This window comes from Nycticebus coucang, chromosome 17 (genome assembly GCF_027406575.1).
Source record: "Nycticebus coucang isolate mNycCou1 chromosome 17, mNycCou1.pri, whole genome shotgun sequence".
NCBI classification, from domain to species: domain Eukaryota; kingdom Metazoa; phylum Chordata; class Mammalia; order Primates; family Lorisidae; genus Nycticebus; species Nycticebus coucang.
The window spans coordinates 85588924-85605847 of record NC_069796.1 but is presented as its reverse complement, the minus strand read 5'-3'; the positions used below and the strand labels follow the sequence as shown (position 1 = coordinate 85605847).

General features: G+C 43.5%; 2 protein-coding genes across 21 annotated transcripts in view; one reads left to right on the top strand and one right to left on the bottom strand.

Moving 5' to 3' along the window:
• The window catches only part of ACOX3 (acyl-CoA oxidase 3, pristanoyl), a 47505-nt gene extending 46317 nt beyond the window's left edge, over positions 1–1188 (bottom strand). For 6 of the 9 annotated variants that reach the window (XR_008375210.1, XM_053566560.1, XM_053566565.1 and 3 more), the window contains exon 1: positions 1023–1097. The gene's annotated coding sequence lies outside the window, so the exon portion shown is untranslated. The other 3 variants (XM_053566563.1, XM_053566562.1, XM_053566561.1) reach the window with 3 other exon arrangements.
• Positions 1189–4807: 3619 nt separating this feature from the next.
• TRMT44 (tRNA methyltransferase 44 homolog) overlaps positions 4808–16924 on the top strand; it is a 57747-nt gene continuing 45630 nt past the window's right edge. For 7 of the 12 annotated variants that reach the window (XR_008375206.1, XR_008375208.1, XR_008375209.1 and 4 more), the window contains exon 1: positions 8518–9163. Coding sequence is in view for 6 of the 12 variants with exons in the window: in XM_053566553.1 (XP_053422528.1) it covers positions 8575–9163 (589 nt within the window). In the remaining 6 variants the exon portion in view is untranslated. Of the gene's footprint in view, positions 9164–16924 lie in introns of all 12 variants that reach the window. The other 5 variants (XR_008375205.1, XM_053566552.1, XM_053566551.1 and 2 more) reach the window with 3 other exon arrangements.

Sequence of the window (16924 nt, the reverse complement as noted above, 5' to 3'; positions counted from 1 at the left end):
GTACCTCTTTAATCCCTACAGCAGTGGTTCTCCACCTTCCTAATGCTGTGACCCTTTAATACAGTTCCTGTGGGTGGCGACCCACAGGTTGAGAACCTCTACCCTACAGAATCCTTTCATTTCTTGCTACTACTGATAATCCTATCAGACATGAGCAAATACTGTGTGCAGGTGAAAGTGTTAAACAGCTACACCATCTCAGCTGTGCCTAACAAGCCCAAATACTATCAGCATTCTCATTTTCCAGGTGAGGAAACTGGAACTTCCTAACATGAAGTGACCAAGGTCATACAACTCTTATCTGGCACTGCTGGGTCCCTATCCCAGGATCCTAACCAGATTATGTCCCCTATGGCCCTATGCCACCAGAGATCACTAAGATTACTGTGTTACAAGCATGGATTGTGAAGCCAGATTGGCTGGGCTCAAATCCCAACATTATAGTTTACTACCTAGTTGGGTGACCTTAGCAAGCAATGTCTCTCTCTCAGGGGAGATAAGTATGATGTTTGACTGGTGCAAAGGTCTGCTATCTACACTGCTGTCATCCACATAAGGCTTTTGGAACACTTCCTGGTACAGAAGTGGGGCCTTAACTATCCTTGTTCTGGCAATAGCCATGTCCAGTCTTTCTCCTTTGCCAGCGGAAGAGACGGTTTTAGAATGCCAAGCTGATCATGGTCCCTTTAGTAACTTCAGTGGACAATGTCCAAATCTTCCAAACACCAACAACTTCAGCTGTTGACTGCCGGACCTCGCAGCCTCCTTTCTCGGCAATCTCGGGCCCCTAGCGTCCCCAGTCCTTTGCACATGTGTTCCCCCCGAGCCCAACCAACCAGACTCCTGGATCTTTGCTCATTCGGTTCCCCCTCGTCCGTCCCCTCTTCCTCTTGCCCCATCCCCGCATTTGCTTGTGTGGTTCCCCGTCGTCCCCCACTCTGAGCCTTTGCACCTGCGGTCTCCCAGCGCCCCTGGCCCTTTGCACCTGTGGTCCCCCCCGCCGCGCCCCTGGGCCTTTGCACCTGCTCCCGCTGAGCGCCCCGAGTCTTTGCACCTGCGCTGTCCCCGCTCCCCAAGGCTTTCTCAGGCCCCAGACCCCACCTTCGGGCTCACCCAGCCCCGGGCCCCACACCGTCCAGCCCCCACGGCAGGGCGCAGCGGATATCCGTCCGGCCGCAACAGCGTCCCAGAGAGCGAGCACCGCAGTCCGAGAGGCTTCTCGGCCTCCGTCCACTCTGTGGGCGGGGCCAGACCCGTGCTTTCCTGACGTCATCGCGACGCGTCGCCCTGTCGCCTGGGAAACTTGGCCGTGGCTGCCGGAGGCTCCGATGGGGCAATGGGAAAGCTGGACCCTGGGCGCTCCCGGCAGCTCTCCGCCTCCCGCCCAGGGCTGGCTGGGCGGCTGTGGGTCGGCGAGCGTTGTCGCTCTGAGCTGCGGTTTGCACGGACTCTCTGAGTGTGCCCGGGGACCTGCCAGCGTTAGAATCTCTGGGATCTGTTTAACACGCAGCCTCCTGGGCCCTTTCCCAAGCTCCGGAATCGGTACCTCGGCTGGGACCTGGGCATTTCCAAACCAAAGCAGTAGGCCCAGGTTCTCACTGGAGTTTGAGTCCTGGTTCTACACACTTCCTCAGAGAGCCCCGCTGGAAGTGAGCCCTGCTTACCCGTAGCACCAACCAATTCAAGAACCCATTCTTCACTTTTTCTTGTTTCTGTCTTACACTGCCCATTTCCTTACCCCGGATCCTGGGATCATCTCCGTCTCTGACTACCTGCACCCAAATCTTGTCTCCAGGGCTGTTTGGGGGCGATCTAAACTAAGACATACACATTGTCTGAAATCTACAGAGAGAGAATCAACCGGAGTTAGCGATTTGTCGCATAAAGAGGAAAGAGAAGGCCAAAGGTTTCCTACTGAGGGGGAGGAACTGAAAGAAAATGGGCAGCACGGCTATAGGGAAGAGAAAGATAATTAAGTTCAATTTCAGAGATGTGGCAAGTTTTAAGTTGTAGGTAGGACATCTGGATGGGGATGCTCAGCTGACTGTGGACATCCTCTCTACTCCTGCTATACTCTGAAATACCTTCTTAATTCCAGGAAAAGGTTTTTCTTCACAGTTATCACTCTTATTCAAAACGGACTTACAGTTAAGTTTATTAGTTGCAAAAGCAGAAGGAAGGGACTGAATAACAACCCAGGACACTGCAGGTGCCCGGCTAATCAGTGAGAACAGATCCTCAGTCCAGGCCAGCCATTTCCACCCTGGGGTCTGGGGAATCGTTGCAAGTGGTCCTGAGCATCTAGGATTGCCTGGAGACGGAATCAGTCATGGTCTAATAAGAATACACACTACTGGTTTTCAAATGTGTGGAGATTCTGGTTAAAGTGATAAATAATACCCATTCATTGCAGAATCTGCACCTCCTTTGGGTCACAATTTCTGCCAAAATTACAACTACTAGTAAGTTGAGTTCACGTGTTTTATTGACATCAGGAAGACATCTTTTTACTAGGAAATCATTCACGTTCATCGCAGGGATGAAAGGGAGAGATAAGCTGTTTCTAGGTAGACACTGGAGAGTAAGTTAAAGGCGAAGACCTTGGTGCAACTGGTGGGCTAGTCCAGGTAAGAGGTTAAGAGTCCCTGATTTAAGGCCAAGTAGAGCTGGAGGGTAAGGATGGAGCTGAGTGACTTCCTCAGTTCTGTTTAAGTTAGGATGTCATCAAAACATAACATGGAGAAAATGCACAAAGCACGTTTCTAACCCTGAGGATGTCATCAGGCTCCCCTCCTTTCTATCTCGCTTGGCCCTCCTTTTCTCACATTTGTCTGCACCTCCCAGCTTGTCAAGCCTGGCTCATAAACAAGTTCTAGCCTAATTACTTCACTCTCCATTTAGGTTCCTGGATTGGTGCCTAGGCTTAAGACTTTTGTTTCCAGTTCTGACTGTGGCTTTACCCCAGGACCACTTTCTGGCATTTGCTTGTCCATCTTGTAACACCTCTCCCCACCCAATGTTCCCTCCTGAGCCTTGGTACACTGGCTGAATGTCATTGGACATCTCTAAGTGCCGTCAGGGGGACCATGAGATGTACAGGATGGTGGTGAGGTTAGAAGAGGTCATGCTCCTGTAAACTAAATACAATTCTAAACCCCCACTGACTGCATGCACCTCATCTTGTCCAAGAGGACCCCAGAGAAATCTTAAAACTGAGCTCCTAGCCATGGACAGGATGAGAGGAGGACAGATACGCATTATTTCATCCCCTCCGGTGAGGCTTTTTTTCCTAAGGGCCAGACCAGCATTTTTTCCTGATAAAAGACCACCAGCCATAAAGTAGTTTTAAAGGATCTATGGAGCATGGGCACAGAGGGTTTTCCTGTCCTTGTCTCACCTGTTTGACATAGAGGGCAGTGAACATGGACCCCATAAAAGGGCAGAAAGCCCCATTGCACAGGGGCACGTTTCTCTTCTCCTAAATATTAATAACTCCTGCTATAGCTTGTTAAATATGTGTATTTGGCCACCCCACTCAGTATAAGTTTCTGTTCCCATCGTTCCTGCCTCAAACCATAAGTTCCTGGCTCATGGCCATGACCTGTGCTTTTCCAGGGAGTGGCCACCTGAAGGATGCAAACTTTTATGAGAAATAAAGCTCTCCCTTCCAAATTATGAACCTCATCATTTCTTCAATGAATACTCCACTCTGAGCTATGTTGCTGGAACCTGAGTGGATGGAAATGCCAGGAAAACGGCACAAACGGAGCAGTTTGGGGGACAAGAAAGGGAGTTTGGTTTTGTTAGCTAAAGGGATATACTTGTAGAGGCCTGGTGTGTGCTGGAGAGGAGGAGGGAGCTCTTTGGTAACTCAGTGATCCACAGGAGCTCTGCTATCGGTCCCCACTCACCCATCTTTTGCTTATTCTGACACTCATCCCATCCTGATGCTTCTGGAACACCCATTCTTGCTCATTTTTAGTTTTTTGCTTGATTGGCCACCACTAGCAACTGCAATTATTTGTACACATGGTTAAAACTGAAGTTGTCTCCCACCCTCTAGCCATTTGTCACCTTTTATCCCCTTCCTCCTCTCTTTCCCACCACCACCTCCCTTGCACAGAGGCCTGTCTGGGAAGGAGTCACCGGGGCACTGGGCTGGGCATGGCCCCATGACAGCCCAGCTACAATCACCACCACTCCACACCCACCACCCTCCCCCTGTGAAATTACATAAAGTAGAAGGCAGTGAAAATGGTATTAGGGAAAAGTTGTGGACTATCAATGTAAAAGAAAATAAAAATTTCAGGGCCATCCCCCAACTCCTTATGCAAAAGGGAAGGTGAAGCCCAGAGGTAGGCTGAGTCCTGCAACACCCACTTCTGCAGAAAAAGCTGCTACTAACTTTAGACATCAGCCAGCTTGCTACGAGAAGGTAAAAGGTCTGAGGTGTCTACAAGGACTGGCCCAGACCATTCATAAGGAAATACCTTGCTGGCCTTCCATAACCAAGGACACCCAAATTGTACTTTGGGTCTTCAAGCTAAGTCCAGCTCCTAAAACTAAAGCCTGTTTGAGTCCACATTGATATCAACTACAAGTTTATCTTCCCAGGTGCAGAACAGAGATAAGACGAGATCAATTATTCTTCACCCAGAGACTTCTCCATAATTGATTCTTCCTTTATTCCCTTCTAATTCACAAATGCTCTGCTTATCTTAAGTAAAATGTGGATTTTCCCAGCCTCACAAGAATATAACCAGTTGCCTCATTGCCCACCCCCACTTTCCCCCCTTTTCTTTCCACATGCCCCCTCTCCTTAAATACTGATTTCCCAAATCCCTCTTCGGAAAAAAACCGCCACAGTTGCATTTGTGGCTTGTCTTTTTCCTGAATGCATCCTCAACCTTTAGCTTAATAAACCTCCGTTGATTGTGTAGAGAGAAACCCAAAGTTTCAGGGCCACCCTCCCCCAACCATGCAAAAGAGAAGGCAAAAGCCTCCGACACTTGTGAAGAACTGACCTCACGTATTATTCATTAAGAAAATTTCCTGTTAACCGCTCACAAGGAAGGACATGCAAAATGTACCTATGTTTAGCACCTAAAACTAAAGCTTATCTGATTTCACACTTACAAGGAATTACAAGTTTGTTATAGGTCACAGAACTGGAAACAAGACAGAATTAGACATTCTTCCACCTGCCCCAGGACATCTACATAATTGATGCTTCCTTCACCCCCCTTTTCCCTTCTAACAGTCTTGTCACCCTGGACCTCACAAGAATGTAACCACTTTGTCTCATGAGCCCCTCCCCCCTTCCCTTCTCTCTGTTGCCTTCAAAATGCTGAAGGTTCCAACTGCCCCTTTGGTAAAATAACCATAGCTTGTCTGTGGCTTGTGTTTTTCCTGGGTTTGTCCTCGAAATCTTGGCTCAATACACCTTCAATGATTAAGATCTTTGTTTCAGTCATTTATCCTGGTTGTCCTAAATACAGTTTTTAAAGATGCATATCCAAACATCTGAAGCTTTGGTCTTCGTGGTGAACGTTACCAGCATGAGGCAATACAAATTCTTTTTTTGTTGTTGTTTTACTATAAACCCAACACATTCAATTCAAAGGGTTTACATCCTGAAAGAGTTTTGGCATCACGTGAGTGTCTGCCTGAAGGCTGTGTTCTGATCAGCATAGTAGAGCTGCCACGCAGGACACTTAGAGCAGCAATGGCCTTCCAGGTGAAGCCTCAGCCTCAGAGTTCCCAAGCTCTGTCCTGCTTCCAGCACTTACACGCTGAGGACCCAGAATGGAGGGGCTTTCTGGGTTCCAGATGAGTCTCTCTAGAGCTGCACCATCTAACACAGTACCCACTAGCCTCATGTGGCATTAGTTAAAATTACCTTTAAATTTAATTTAAATCAGTTTTCTCATTACACTTCAAGTACTCAGTAGCCACATGTAGTTACTTGATTGTACAATGCAAATGAAACATTTCCATCATCACAGAAAGTACTACAGCATAGCACCATCTAGAGACTACTCCCAGCCTTGGACTGGAAGCTTGACCTAAGCCTGGGTCTTGCCTCTGGCTGAGGATGCTTCTCCCCAGAGAGACAGTCATGGACAGCTCTGCCACCTGCACAGAACTGCCACACTCCCTAATCTCATTGATTGCTCATTGCCATTCAGCAATTATTCACTGGGCATCTCCTATAAGCCAAAAAAATACGTTAGGATTATGGCAATAATCCAGACAGGGTCCCAACCCAATGAAGCATATGTTCTAAAGAGAAGATTCAAAAAGCTTGGATAGTTATAAGAAAATAAAACATGGCAATAATGTGCAAAATGGAAGCTATTTGGTTTGAAGGTGAGGGAAACCCTGCCTGAGGATGAGATAGTTCAGCTGTTCCTGAGTGGGCAGAAGATCTGAGAACGCACGTCAGGCAAGGGGACAACTCAGTAGAAAGACCCTAACACGGGAATGAGCTTGTTGAGTTTGAAGAACAAAACGACCATCGTGGCAGAGGCTTAGCAAGTAAGGGGAGAGGTTGGAAAGGGAGGCAGAAATCAGATTGCACAGAGCATTGGAGGTTGGAGGTAGGAGGCAGGTTAACTGTATTCATAGATCAACAGGATAGTTTCCAGAAAGGAAGTGACATGCTCTTGTGCAAGGATATCAGACCATGTCATACTGGAATTTTCCACCTCCCTTGCCAAACACTGGCTTCTGGATTTATGACTCCTTATTCCAAAGTCCTAGGACTGCAGGTTTCTGTGGCTTCTCTTTGCTATGCCCATGTGATATGCAGCTGAGAGCAGAGACTAAGTTAGCTAGTGCAAGACACAACAGAGCCCCAGGACCACAAAAGGGCCCAGAAACGTGAGAGTAGAGAGCCTGGAAAACAAGACTTTTTTTTTTTTTTGCATTTCATGATATCTACTTTAGAAAACGAGACTTTTAAGAGGACTTGAGCCCACATTTAAACAAAGCAGCATTTTTGCTGTATGTGGAGAAATCAAAGTGGACACCTTGCCTTGGGATTCCCTCAAAAGATTTTTTTAAAGTTAGTTCTCTTTAACTTAGTTGTCACTGGCTCCCCCTTTTACAAAACCTTTGTTTAGGGATAGAAGGTGCCTGAGAGAATAACCAGCTTCTCTTTCTCTGCAACTTCTGACCTCTGTACATGCCTTGACTGTTTCACTTTTCATATTCCACAGCCACTGTCTTATCTTTCTGCCTCTACTGTCAGCCTGAAAGCTCCTCAAGGACAGGGTCTGCAACTTCAGGGCTTATTCCAGGTCCCCAGGCACATTGGCAGCTTGGTAAGATTTGTAGTTATTGATCTTTAGACTGCCCCAAGCAGGCTAAATGTCTCTGTGGTTAAACTGGATACCCCAAAAGACATGTTGAAGTCCTAACCCCTGGTGTCTGTGACCTTACTTGGAAATAGGTCCTTTGCAGATGTAAGTTAAAAAGAGGTCACACTTCAGGGTGTGATCCTGAAGTCTGAGACTGGAGTGATGAAGGCACCAGCTAAGGAACTCCAAGGACTGCTGCTAACCACCAGAAGCCAGGAGAGGGGAATAGATTTTTCCTCAGAGGATTTAGAACCGTGAGATAGTGAATGTGTTCTGTTTTAAGCCACCCACTTTGTGGTAATTTGTTATGGAAGCCACGCCATAGGAAGCTAATAAGGACAGCATAAAAATTAATTACTGTAGGTGATCAACGACTGGGCTGGAGTGAGCAGGCGTGTCTCTGAGTTTACATCACTCATCTGTCTCTTACTTAATTCCACAGATGATCGGTCTGCGCTCTTTTCTCTGATAAAGCACATAACTTGAGTTAGTTTTCCCATGTCTTTGATTCCAACAGAAATCCTTCAGGGAATGTCAAAACTCCGAGTGGACTAATGTTGCACAAAAAGAATGAAGAATCTTTAAGATTTTTGGAATTTCACTAGAAATGCTGAAGACGGGGCGCTAGTGACTAAATTGGCAGTATCCAACCTTCTCTGTTCCTCTGGGTACACGTACATGGGTTTCACGTACATAAAGTTGTATCATTCTCAGGAAACACCGTGGCTGTGCCCAGACGTAGGAACGCACTGGCTGTTAACTCTTCCACGAAAAAAAGCCAACAGGAACACAAGCGGAGAGAAGGAAGCTTCAAAAGAGGACTTATCTTGAACATTCGCGCATTTAGGCTCCTTCACTTTTATCAGTCATTAGTACTGGAGAGGATAGGTTCCGGATCTTCGGGCTGACGTTTAATATCCAGAATTCTTCAAAAGTTGAGCTCTGACCATGTTTAATTACTGTAGATGATCCAAGACGGTGTTTCCTAAGGTGCACAAGCACACCTTGGACTTACATTTCATAGACTACAGCGAAGATTAAAACTCCTCAGCCAAGAATTCCACAGTTGAACCCTTTCCAGGGAAACCAAAAGCGTGAAAGCGGATCCATTAACGCCGCTTTCAATTCCGGCGCTGCTCATATGACGTCACGCGCCGCCCGGCCTGTGTCAGCGCCGCGCGCCGCGACCCGGGCTCGGTACTCGCCGGCTGACATGGCGGAGGTGGGTCGGGCAGCCGTGCGTGACTCGGGAGGGCTGCTCCCCGGAGGCTTCTGGGGGGCCGTGGCAGTGTGGCTGGAGAGGCCGCAGGTGGTCAACAAACGGCTGTGCGGCGCCCGGCTGGAGGCCCGCCGGAACGTCGTCCTGCCCCGGGCTGAGGGCCCAAGCGCAGACCCTGAGCAGGAGGAGTTGGGTCCTTCTGTGCGCCGGATGGAAGAGGGACTGGGCCCCGGCTCCAGCTCGCCAGGAGGACTCCAGGAGGGTACACCGTGTCGCGGACGTGGGGAGGCCCGGGACCAGCTCCAGCAGACACAGAAGGAAGCAACCTTACCGCCTCTGGTAGCCGGAGATGCGGGGCAGCCCGGCAAGACGGGAGGCAGGGAGGGCGACTTCCCCACCGCGGATCTGGATTCGCTCTGGGACGATTTCTCTACAAGTCTGGAGGGTAGCAATCCCGAGATGTTGGCTTTCCTCACCCGTCCTGGGGCGCAGCGCGAATTCGAGGTGATTCTCAGAACCGTCATACCTAAAATGAGCCCTCATTCCCGGCTTGTAGCCCCGAGGAGAGAAATAGTCGTGCAAGGTAAGAGTTTGCTTTTTTTTTTATTAAATCATAGCTGTGTACATTAATGCGATCATGGGGCACCTACACTGGTTTTATAGAACGTTTGACACATTTTGATCACACTGGTTAACATAGCCTTCCTGGCATTTTCTTAGTTATTGTGTTAAGACATTTATATTCTACATTTACTAAGTTTCACATGTACCCTTGTCAGATGCACCGCAGGTGTAATCCCACCAGTCACCCTCCCTCCACCCATCCTCCCCACTCCCTCCCCTCCCTTTCTCCCTTCCCCATATTCTTAGGTTATAACTGGGTTATAGCTTTCATGTGAAAGCCATAAATTAGTTTCATAGTAGGGCTGAGTACATTGGATACTTTTTCTTCCATTTTTGAGATACTTTACTAAGAAGAATATGTTCCAGCTCCATCCATGTAAACATGAAAGAGGTAAAGTCTCCATCTTTCTTTAAGGCTGCATAATATCCATGATGTACAATACCACAATTTATTAATCCATTCGTGGATCGACGGGCACTTGGGCTTTTTCCATGACTTAGCAATTATGAATTGGGCTGCAGTAAACATTCTGGTACAAATATCTTTGTTATGATGTGATTTTTGGTCTTCTGGGTATATGCCTAGTAGAGGAATTATAAGATTGAATGGCAGATCTATTTTTAGATCTCTAAGTGTTCTCCAAACATCTTTCCAAAAGGAATGTATTAATTTGCATTCCCACCAGCAGTGTAGAAGTGTTCCCTTTTCTCCACATCCACGCCAACATCTCTGGTCTTGGGATTTTGTGATATGGGCTAATCTTACTGGAGTTAGATGATATCTCAAAGTAATTTTGATTTGCATTTCTCTGATGATTAAAGATGATGAGCAATTTTTCATATGTCTGTAGGCCATGCACCTGTCTTCTTCAGAGAAGTTTCTCTTCAAGTCCCTTGCCCAGCCTGCGATGGAATCACTTGTTCTTTTCTTACTTATACGTTTGAGTTCTCTGTGGATTCTGGTTATTAAACCTTTGTCCGAGACATAACCTGCAAATATCTTCTCCCATTCTGAGGGCTGTTTGCTTGCTTTACTTACTGTGTTTTTGGCTGTACAGAAGCTTTTTAGTTTGATCAGGTCCCAGTAGTGTATTTTTGAAGCTGCTTCAATTCCCCGAGGGGTCCTCCTCATAAAATTCTCGCCCAGACCGATTTCTTCAAGGGTTTTCCCTGCACTCTCCTCTAGTATTTTTATAGTTTCATGTCTATAAATCCAGTGAGAGTCTATCTTAGTTAATGGTGAAAGGTGTGGGTCCAGTTTCAGTCTTCCACAGATTGCCAGCCAGCTCACCCAGCACCATTTGTTAAATAGGGAATCCTTTCTCCACTGAATGTTTTTAATTGGCTTGTCAAAGATCAAATAACGGTAAGTAGCTGGATTCATGTCTTGGTTCTCTATTCTATTCCAGACATCTACTTCTCTGTTTTTTGTGCCAGTACCATGCTGTTTTGATCACTATCGATTTATAGTACAGTCTCAGGTCTGGTAGCATGATTCTCTCCTGCTTTGTTTTTATTTCTGTGTAATGTCTTGGCTATTTGAGGTTTTTTCTGATTCCATATAAAACAAAGTATTATTTTTTCAAGATCTTTAAAGTATGACAGTGGAGCTTTAATAGGGATTGCATTAAAATTGTATATTGCCTTGGGTAGTATGGACATTTAAACAATGTTGATTCTTCCCAGCCATGAGCATGGTATGTTTTTACATTTGTTAACATTTTCAGCTATTTCTTTTGTTAGAGTTTCATAGTTCTCTTTATAGAGATCTTTCACGTCCTTTGTTAGATAAATTCCCGGATATTTCATCATCTTTGGCACTACTGTGAATGGAATAGAGTCCTTAACTTTTTTCAGCTTGACTGTTGTTGGTATATATAAAGCTACCGATTTATGAATGTCGATTTTGTAACCTGAGACGCTGCTGTATTCCTTGATCACTTCTAAGAGTTTTGTAGTAGAATCCCTGGTGTTTTCCAGATATACAATCATATCATCTGCGATGAGCGAAAGTTTGATCTCTTCTGACCTTATATGGATACCCTTGATCGCCTTTTCTTCCCTAATTGCAATGGCTAAAACTTCCATTACAATGTTAAAGAGCAGTGGAGACAATGGGCAACCTTGCCTGGTTCCTGATCTAAGTGGAAATGATTTCAGTTTAACTCCATTCAATACGATATTAGCTGTGGGTTTGCTGTAGATGGCCTCTATGAGTTTAAGAAATGTCCCTTCTATACCAATTTTCTTAAGTGTTCTGATCATGAAGGGATGCTGGATATTATCAAAAGCTTTTTCTGCATCAATTGAGAGAATCATATGGTCTTTGTTTTTTAATTTGTTTATGTGCTGAATTATACTTATAGATTTACGTGTATTGAACCAGCCTTGAGACCCTGGGATAAAACCGACTTGGTCATGATGTATAATTTGTTTGATGTGTTGCTGGATTCTGTTTGTTAGGATCTTGTTGAATATTTTTGCATCAATATTCATTAGTGATATTGGTCTATAATTTTCTTGTTGGGTCTTTCCTGGTTTGGGATCAGGGTGATGTTTGCTTCATAGAATGTGTTGAGTAGTCTTCCTTCTTTTTTCTACATTTTGGAACAGGTTGAGTAATATAGGTACTAGTTCCTCTTTAAAGGTTTGGTAGAATTCTGACGTGAAGCCATCTGGTCCCGGGCTTTTCTTTTTAGGGAGATTTCATATGGTTGATGCTATTTCAGAACTTGATAAGCCTGTTCCACATTTCCACTTGATTCTGGCTAAGTCTTGGAAGGTGACGTGCTTCCAAGTATCGGTCAGTTTCCTTCAGATTTTCATACTTCTGAGAATAAAGTTTCTTGTAATATTCATTAAGGATTTTTGGAATTTCTGAGGAGTCTGTTGTTATTTTGTCTTTGTCGTTTCTGATTGATGAGATTAGAGATTTTACTTTTTTTCCTGATTAGGTTGGCCAAAGGTTTATCTATTTTATTGACCTTTTCAAAAAACCACTTTTTGATTTATTGATCTGTTGTATAATTCTTTTGTTTTCAATTTCATGTAATTCTGCTCTAATTTTGGTTATTTCTTTTCTTCTTCTTTTTTTTTTTATTGTTGGGGATTCATTGAGGGTACAATAAGCCAGGTTACACTGATTGCAATTGTTAGGTAAAGTCCCTCTTGCAATCATGTCTTGCCCCCATAAAGTGTGACACACACCAAGGCCCCACCCACCTCCCTCCTTCCCTCTTTCTGTTCCCCCCCCATAACCATAATTGTCATTAATTGTCCTCATATCAAAATTGAGTACATAGGATTCATGCTTCTCCATTCTTGTGATGCTTTACTAAGAATAATGTCTTCCACGTCCATCCAGGTTAACACGAAGGATGTAAAGTCTCCATTTTTTTTAATGGCTGAATAGTATTCCATGGTATACATATACCACAGCTTGTTAATCCATTCCTGGGTCGGTGGGCATTTAGGCTGTTTCCACATTTTGGCGATTGTAAATTGAGCTGCAATAAACAGTCTAGTACAAGTGTCCTTATGATAAAAGGATTTTTTTCCTTCTGGGTAGATGCCCAGTAATAGGATTGCAGGATCAAGTGGGAGGTCTAGCTTGAGTGCTTTGAGGTTCTCCATACTTCCTTCCAGAAAGGTTGTACTAGTTTGCAGTCCCACCAGCAGTGTAAAAGTGTTCCCTTCTCTCCACATCCACGCCAGCATCTGCAGTTTTGAGATTTTGTGATGTGGGCCATTCTCACTGGGGTTAGATGATATCTCAGGGTTGTTTTGATTTGCATTTCTCTAATATATAGACATGATGAACATTTTTTCATGTGTTTGTTAGCCATTCGTCTGTCGTCTTTAGAGAAAGTTCTATTCATGTCTCTTGCCCATTGATATAAGGGATTGTTGGCTTTTTTCATGTGGATTAATTTGAGTTCTCTATAGATCCTAGTTATCAAGCTTTTGTCTGATTGAAAATATGCAAATATCCTTTCCCATTGTGTAGGTTGTCTCTTTGCTTTGGTTATTGTCTCCTTAGCTGTACAGAAGCTTTTCAGTTTAATGAAGTCCCATTTGTTTATTTTTGTTGTTGTTGCAATTGCCTTGGCAGTCTTCGTCATGAAGTCTTTCCCCAGGCCAATATCTTCCAGTGTTTTTCCTATGCTTTCTTGGAGGATTTTTATTGTTTCATGCCTTAAGTTTAAGTCCTTTATCCATCTTGAATCAATTTTTGTGAGTGGGGAAAGGTGTGGGTCCAGTTTCAGTCTTTTACATGTAGACATCCAGTTCTCCCAACACCATTTATTGAATAGGGAGTCTTTCCCCCAAGGTATGTTCTTGTTTGGTTTATCGAAGATTAGGTGGTTGTAAAATGTTAGTTTCATTTCTTGGTTTTCAATTCGATTCCAAGTGTCTATGTCTCTATTTTTGTGCCAGTACCATGCTGTCTTGAGCACTATGGCTTTGTAGTACAGACTAAAATCTGGTATGCTGATGCCCCCAGCTTTATTTTTGTTACAGAGAACTGCCTTAGCTATACGGGTTTTTTTCCGGTTCCATACAAAACGCAGAATCATTTTTTCCAAATCTTGAAAGTACGATGTTGGTATTTTGATAGGAATGGCATTGAATAGGTAGATCGCTTTGGGAAGTATAGACATTTTAACAATGTTGATTCTTCCCATCCATGAGCATGGTATGTTCTTCCATTTGTTAGTATCCTCTGCTATTTCCTTTCTGAGGATTTCATAGTTTTCTTTATAGAGGTCCTTCACCTCCTTCGTTAGGTATACTCCTAGGTATTTCATTTTCTTTGAGACTATGGTGAAGGGAGTTGTGTCCTTAATTAGCTTTTCATCTTGACTGTTATTGGTGTACACAAAGGCTACTGACTTGTGGACATTGATTTTATATCCTGAAACATTACTGTATTTTTTGATGACTTCTAGGAGTCTTGTGGTTGAGTCTTTGGGGTTCTCTAAGTATAAGATCATGTCGTCAGCAAAGAGGGAGAGTTTGACCTCCTCTGCTCCTATTTGGATTCCCTTTATTTCCTTGTCTTGCCTAATTGTATTGGCTAGAACTTCCAGCACTACGTTGAATAGCAAAGGTGACAGAGGACAACCTTGTCTGGTTCCAGTTCTAAGAGGAAAAGCTTTCAGTTTTACTCCATTCAGTAAAATATTGGCTGTGGGTTTGTCATAGATAGCATCAATCAGTTTTAGAAATGTGCCACCTATGCCTATACTCTTCAGTGTTCTAATTAGAAAAGGATGCTGGATTTTATCAAATGCTTTTTCTGCATCTATTGAGAGGATCATGTGATCTTTATTTTTGCCTCTGTTAATATGGTGGATAACGTTTATAGACTTGCGTATGTTAAACCAGCCTTGCATCCCTGGGATGAAGCCTACTTGATCATGATGAATGACTTTTTTGATGATAAGCTGTAATCTATTGGCTAGGATTTTGTTGAGAATTTTTGCGTCTATGTTCATGAGTGAGATTGGTCTGAAATTCTCCTTTTTGTTTGGGTCTTTTCCTGGTTTTGGTAGCAGGGTGATGTTTGCTTCATAGAATGTGTTGGGGAAGATTCCTTCTTCCTCAATTTTTTGGAATAATTTCTGCAGTACAGGAATAAGCTCTTCCTTGAAGGTTGGATAGAGTTCTGGAGTGAAGCCATCTGGACCAGGGCATTTTTTGATTGGAAGCTTTTTTATTGTTTCTTTGATCTCAGTGCTTGAAATTGGTCTGTTCAGGAGCTCTATTTCTTCCTGGCTGAGTCTAGGGAGAGGGTGTGATTCCAAATATTGATCCATTTCCTTCACATTGTCAAATTTCTGGGCATAGAGTTTCTGTTAGTATTCAGAGATGATCTCTTGTATCTCTGTGGGATCAGTTGTTATTTCCCCTTTATCATTTCTGATCGAGGTTACTAGAGATTTTACTTTTCTATTCCTCGTTAGTCTGGCCAATGGTTTATCTATTTTATTTATTTTTTCAAAAAACCAACTCCTTGTTTCATTAATTTTCTGAATGATTCTTTTGTTTTCAATTTCATCGATCTCTGATTTGATTTTGGATATTTCTTTTCTTCTACTGAGTTTAGGCTTAGATTGTTCTTCTTTTTCCAATTCCATAAGATCTCTTGTGAGATTGTTGATGTGCTTTCTTTCTGTTTTTCGAATGTAGGCATCTAAAGCGATGAATTTTCCTCTCAAAACTGCTTTTGCAGTATCCCACAGGTTGTGGTAGCTTGTGTCTTCATTGTTGTTATGCTCAAGGAAGTTAATGATTTCCTGTTTTATTTCTTCCTTCACCCATCTGTTATTCAACAGAAGATTGTTTAGTTTCCATGCCTTTGGGTGGGGTTGAGCATTTTTGTTAGAGTTGAGTTCCACCTTTAGTGCCTTATGGTCTGAGAAGATACAAGGTAAAATTTCAATTCTTTTGATTCTGTTGATATTTGTTTTGTATCCCAGGATATGATCAATTTTGGAGAATGTTCCATGGGGTGATGAGAAGAATGTATATTCTTTATCTTTGGGATGGAGTGTTCTATATGCGTCTATCAAGCACAGTTGTTCTAGGGTCTCATTTAAGTCTCTTATATCCTTGTTTAATTTCTGTTCAGAGGATCTGTCCAGCTCTGTAAGAGGAGTGTTAAGGTCCCCTGTTATGATGGTATTATCAGATATCATATTGTTCAGACTGAGTAAGGTCTGTTTCAAGAATCTGGGAGAATTTAAATTGGGTGCATAGATATTTAGAATTGAAATGTCTTCTTGTTGTATTTTTCCCTTGACCAATATAAAGTGACCATCTTTGTCTTTTTTGACTTCAGTTGCTTTAAATCCACATGTATCTGAAAATAAGATTGCAACTCCTCTTTTCTTCTGAATTCCATTTGCCTGAAAAATTGTCTTCCAACCCTTGACTCGGAGCTTTAATTTGTCTTTTGAAGGCAGGTGTGTTTTTTGCAGACAGCAAATGGATGGCTTGTGTTTTTTAATCCAGTCAACCAATCTATGTCTCTTCAGTGGGGAATTCAAGCCATTAACATTTATTGAGATAATTGATAAGTGTGGTAGTATTCTATTCGTCTTATTTTGTGAGAGTCCATTGCTTAGTTTTATCTTTTGCATCAGTGTGGAGGTTTGGTTCTGTCCTTAATTTCTGAGTTCTTACTTTGCTGCTGATCCATTGTGGTGGTCAGTGTGCAGAACAGGTTGAAGTATTTCCTGTAGAGCTGGTCTTGTTGTGGCGAATTTCCTCAATGTTTGTATATCCGTAAATGATTTGATTTCTCCATCAATTTTGAAGCTTAGCTTAGCAGGGTACAGAATTCTGGGCTGGAAATTGTTCTGTTTAAGTAGATTAAAGGTAGATGACCATTGTCTTCTTGCTTGGAAAGTTTCATTAGAGAAGTCTGTGGTCACTCTGATGGATTTGCCCCTGTAGGTCAACTGGCGCTTACTCCTGGCAGCTTGCAGAATCTTTTCTTTTGTCTTGACTTTGGACAGGTTCATCACAATGTGTCTTGGAGAAGCTCGGTTAGAATTGAGGCGACCTGGGGTCCGATAGCCCTCTGAAAGCAGTGTGTCAGAATCTTTGGTGATGTTTGGGAAATTTTCTTTTATAATATTCTCTAGTATGGCTTCCATTCCTCTGGGGCATTCTTCTTCCCCTTCTGGAATTCCTATAACTCGTATGTTGGAAC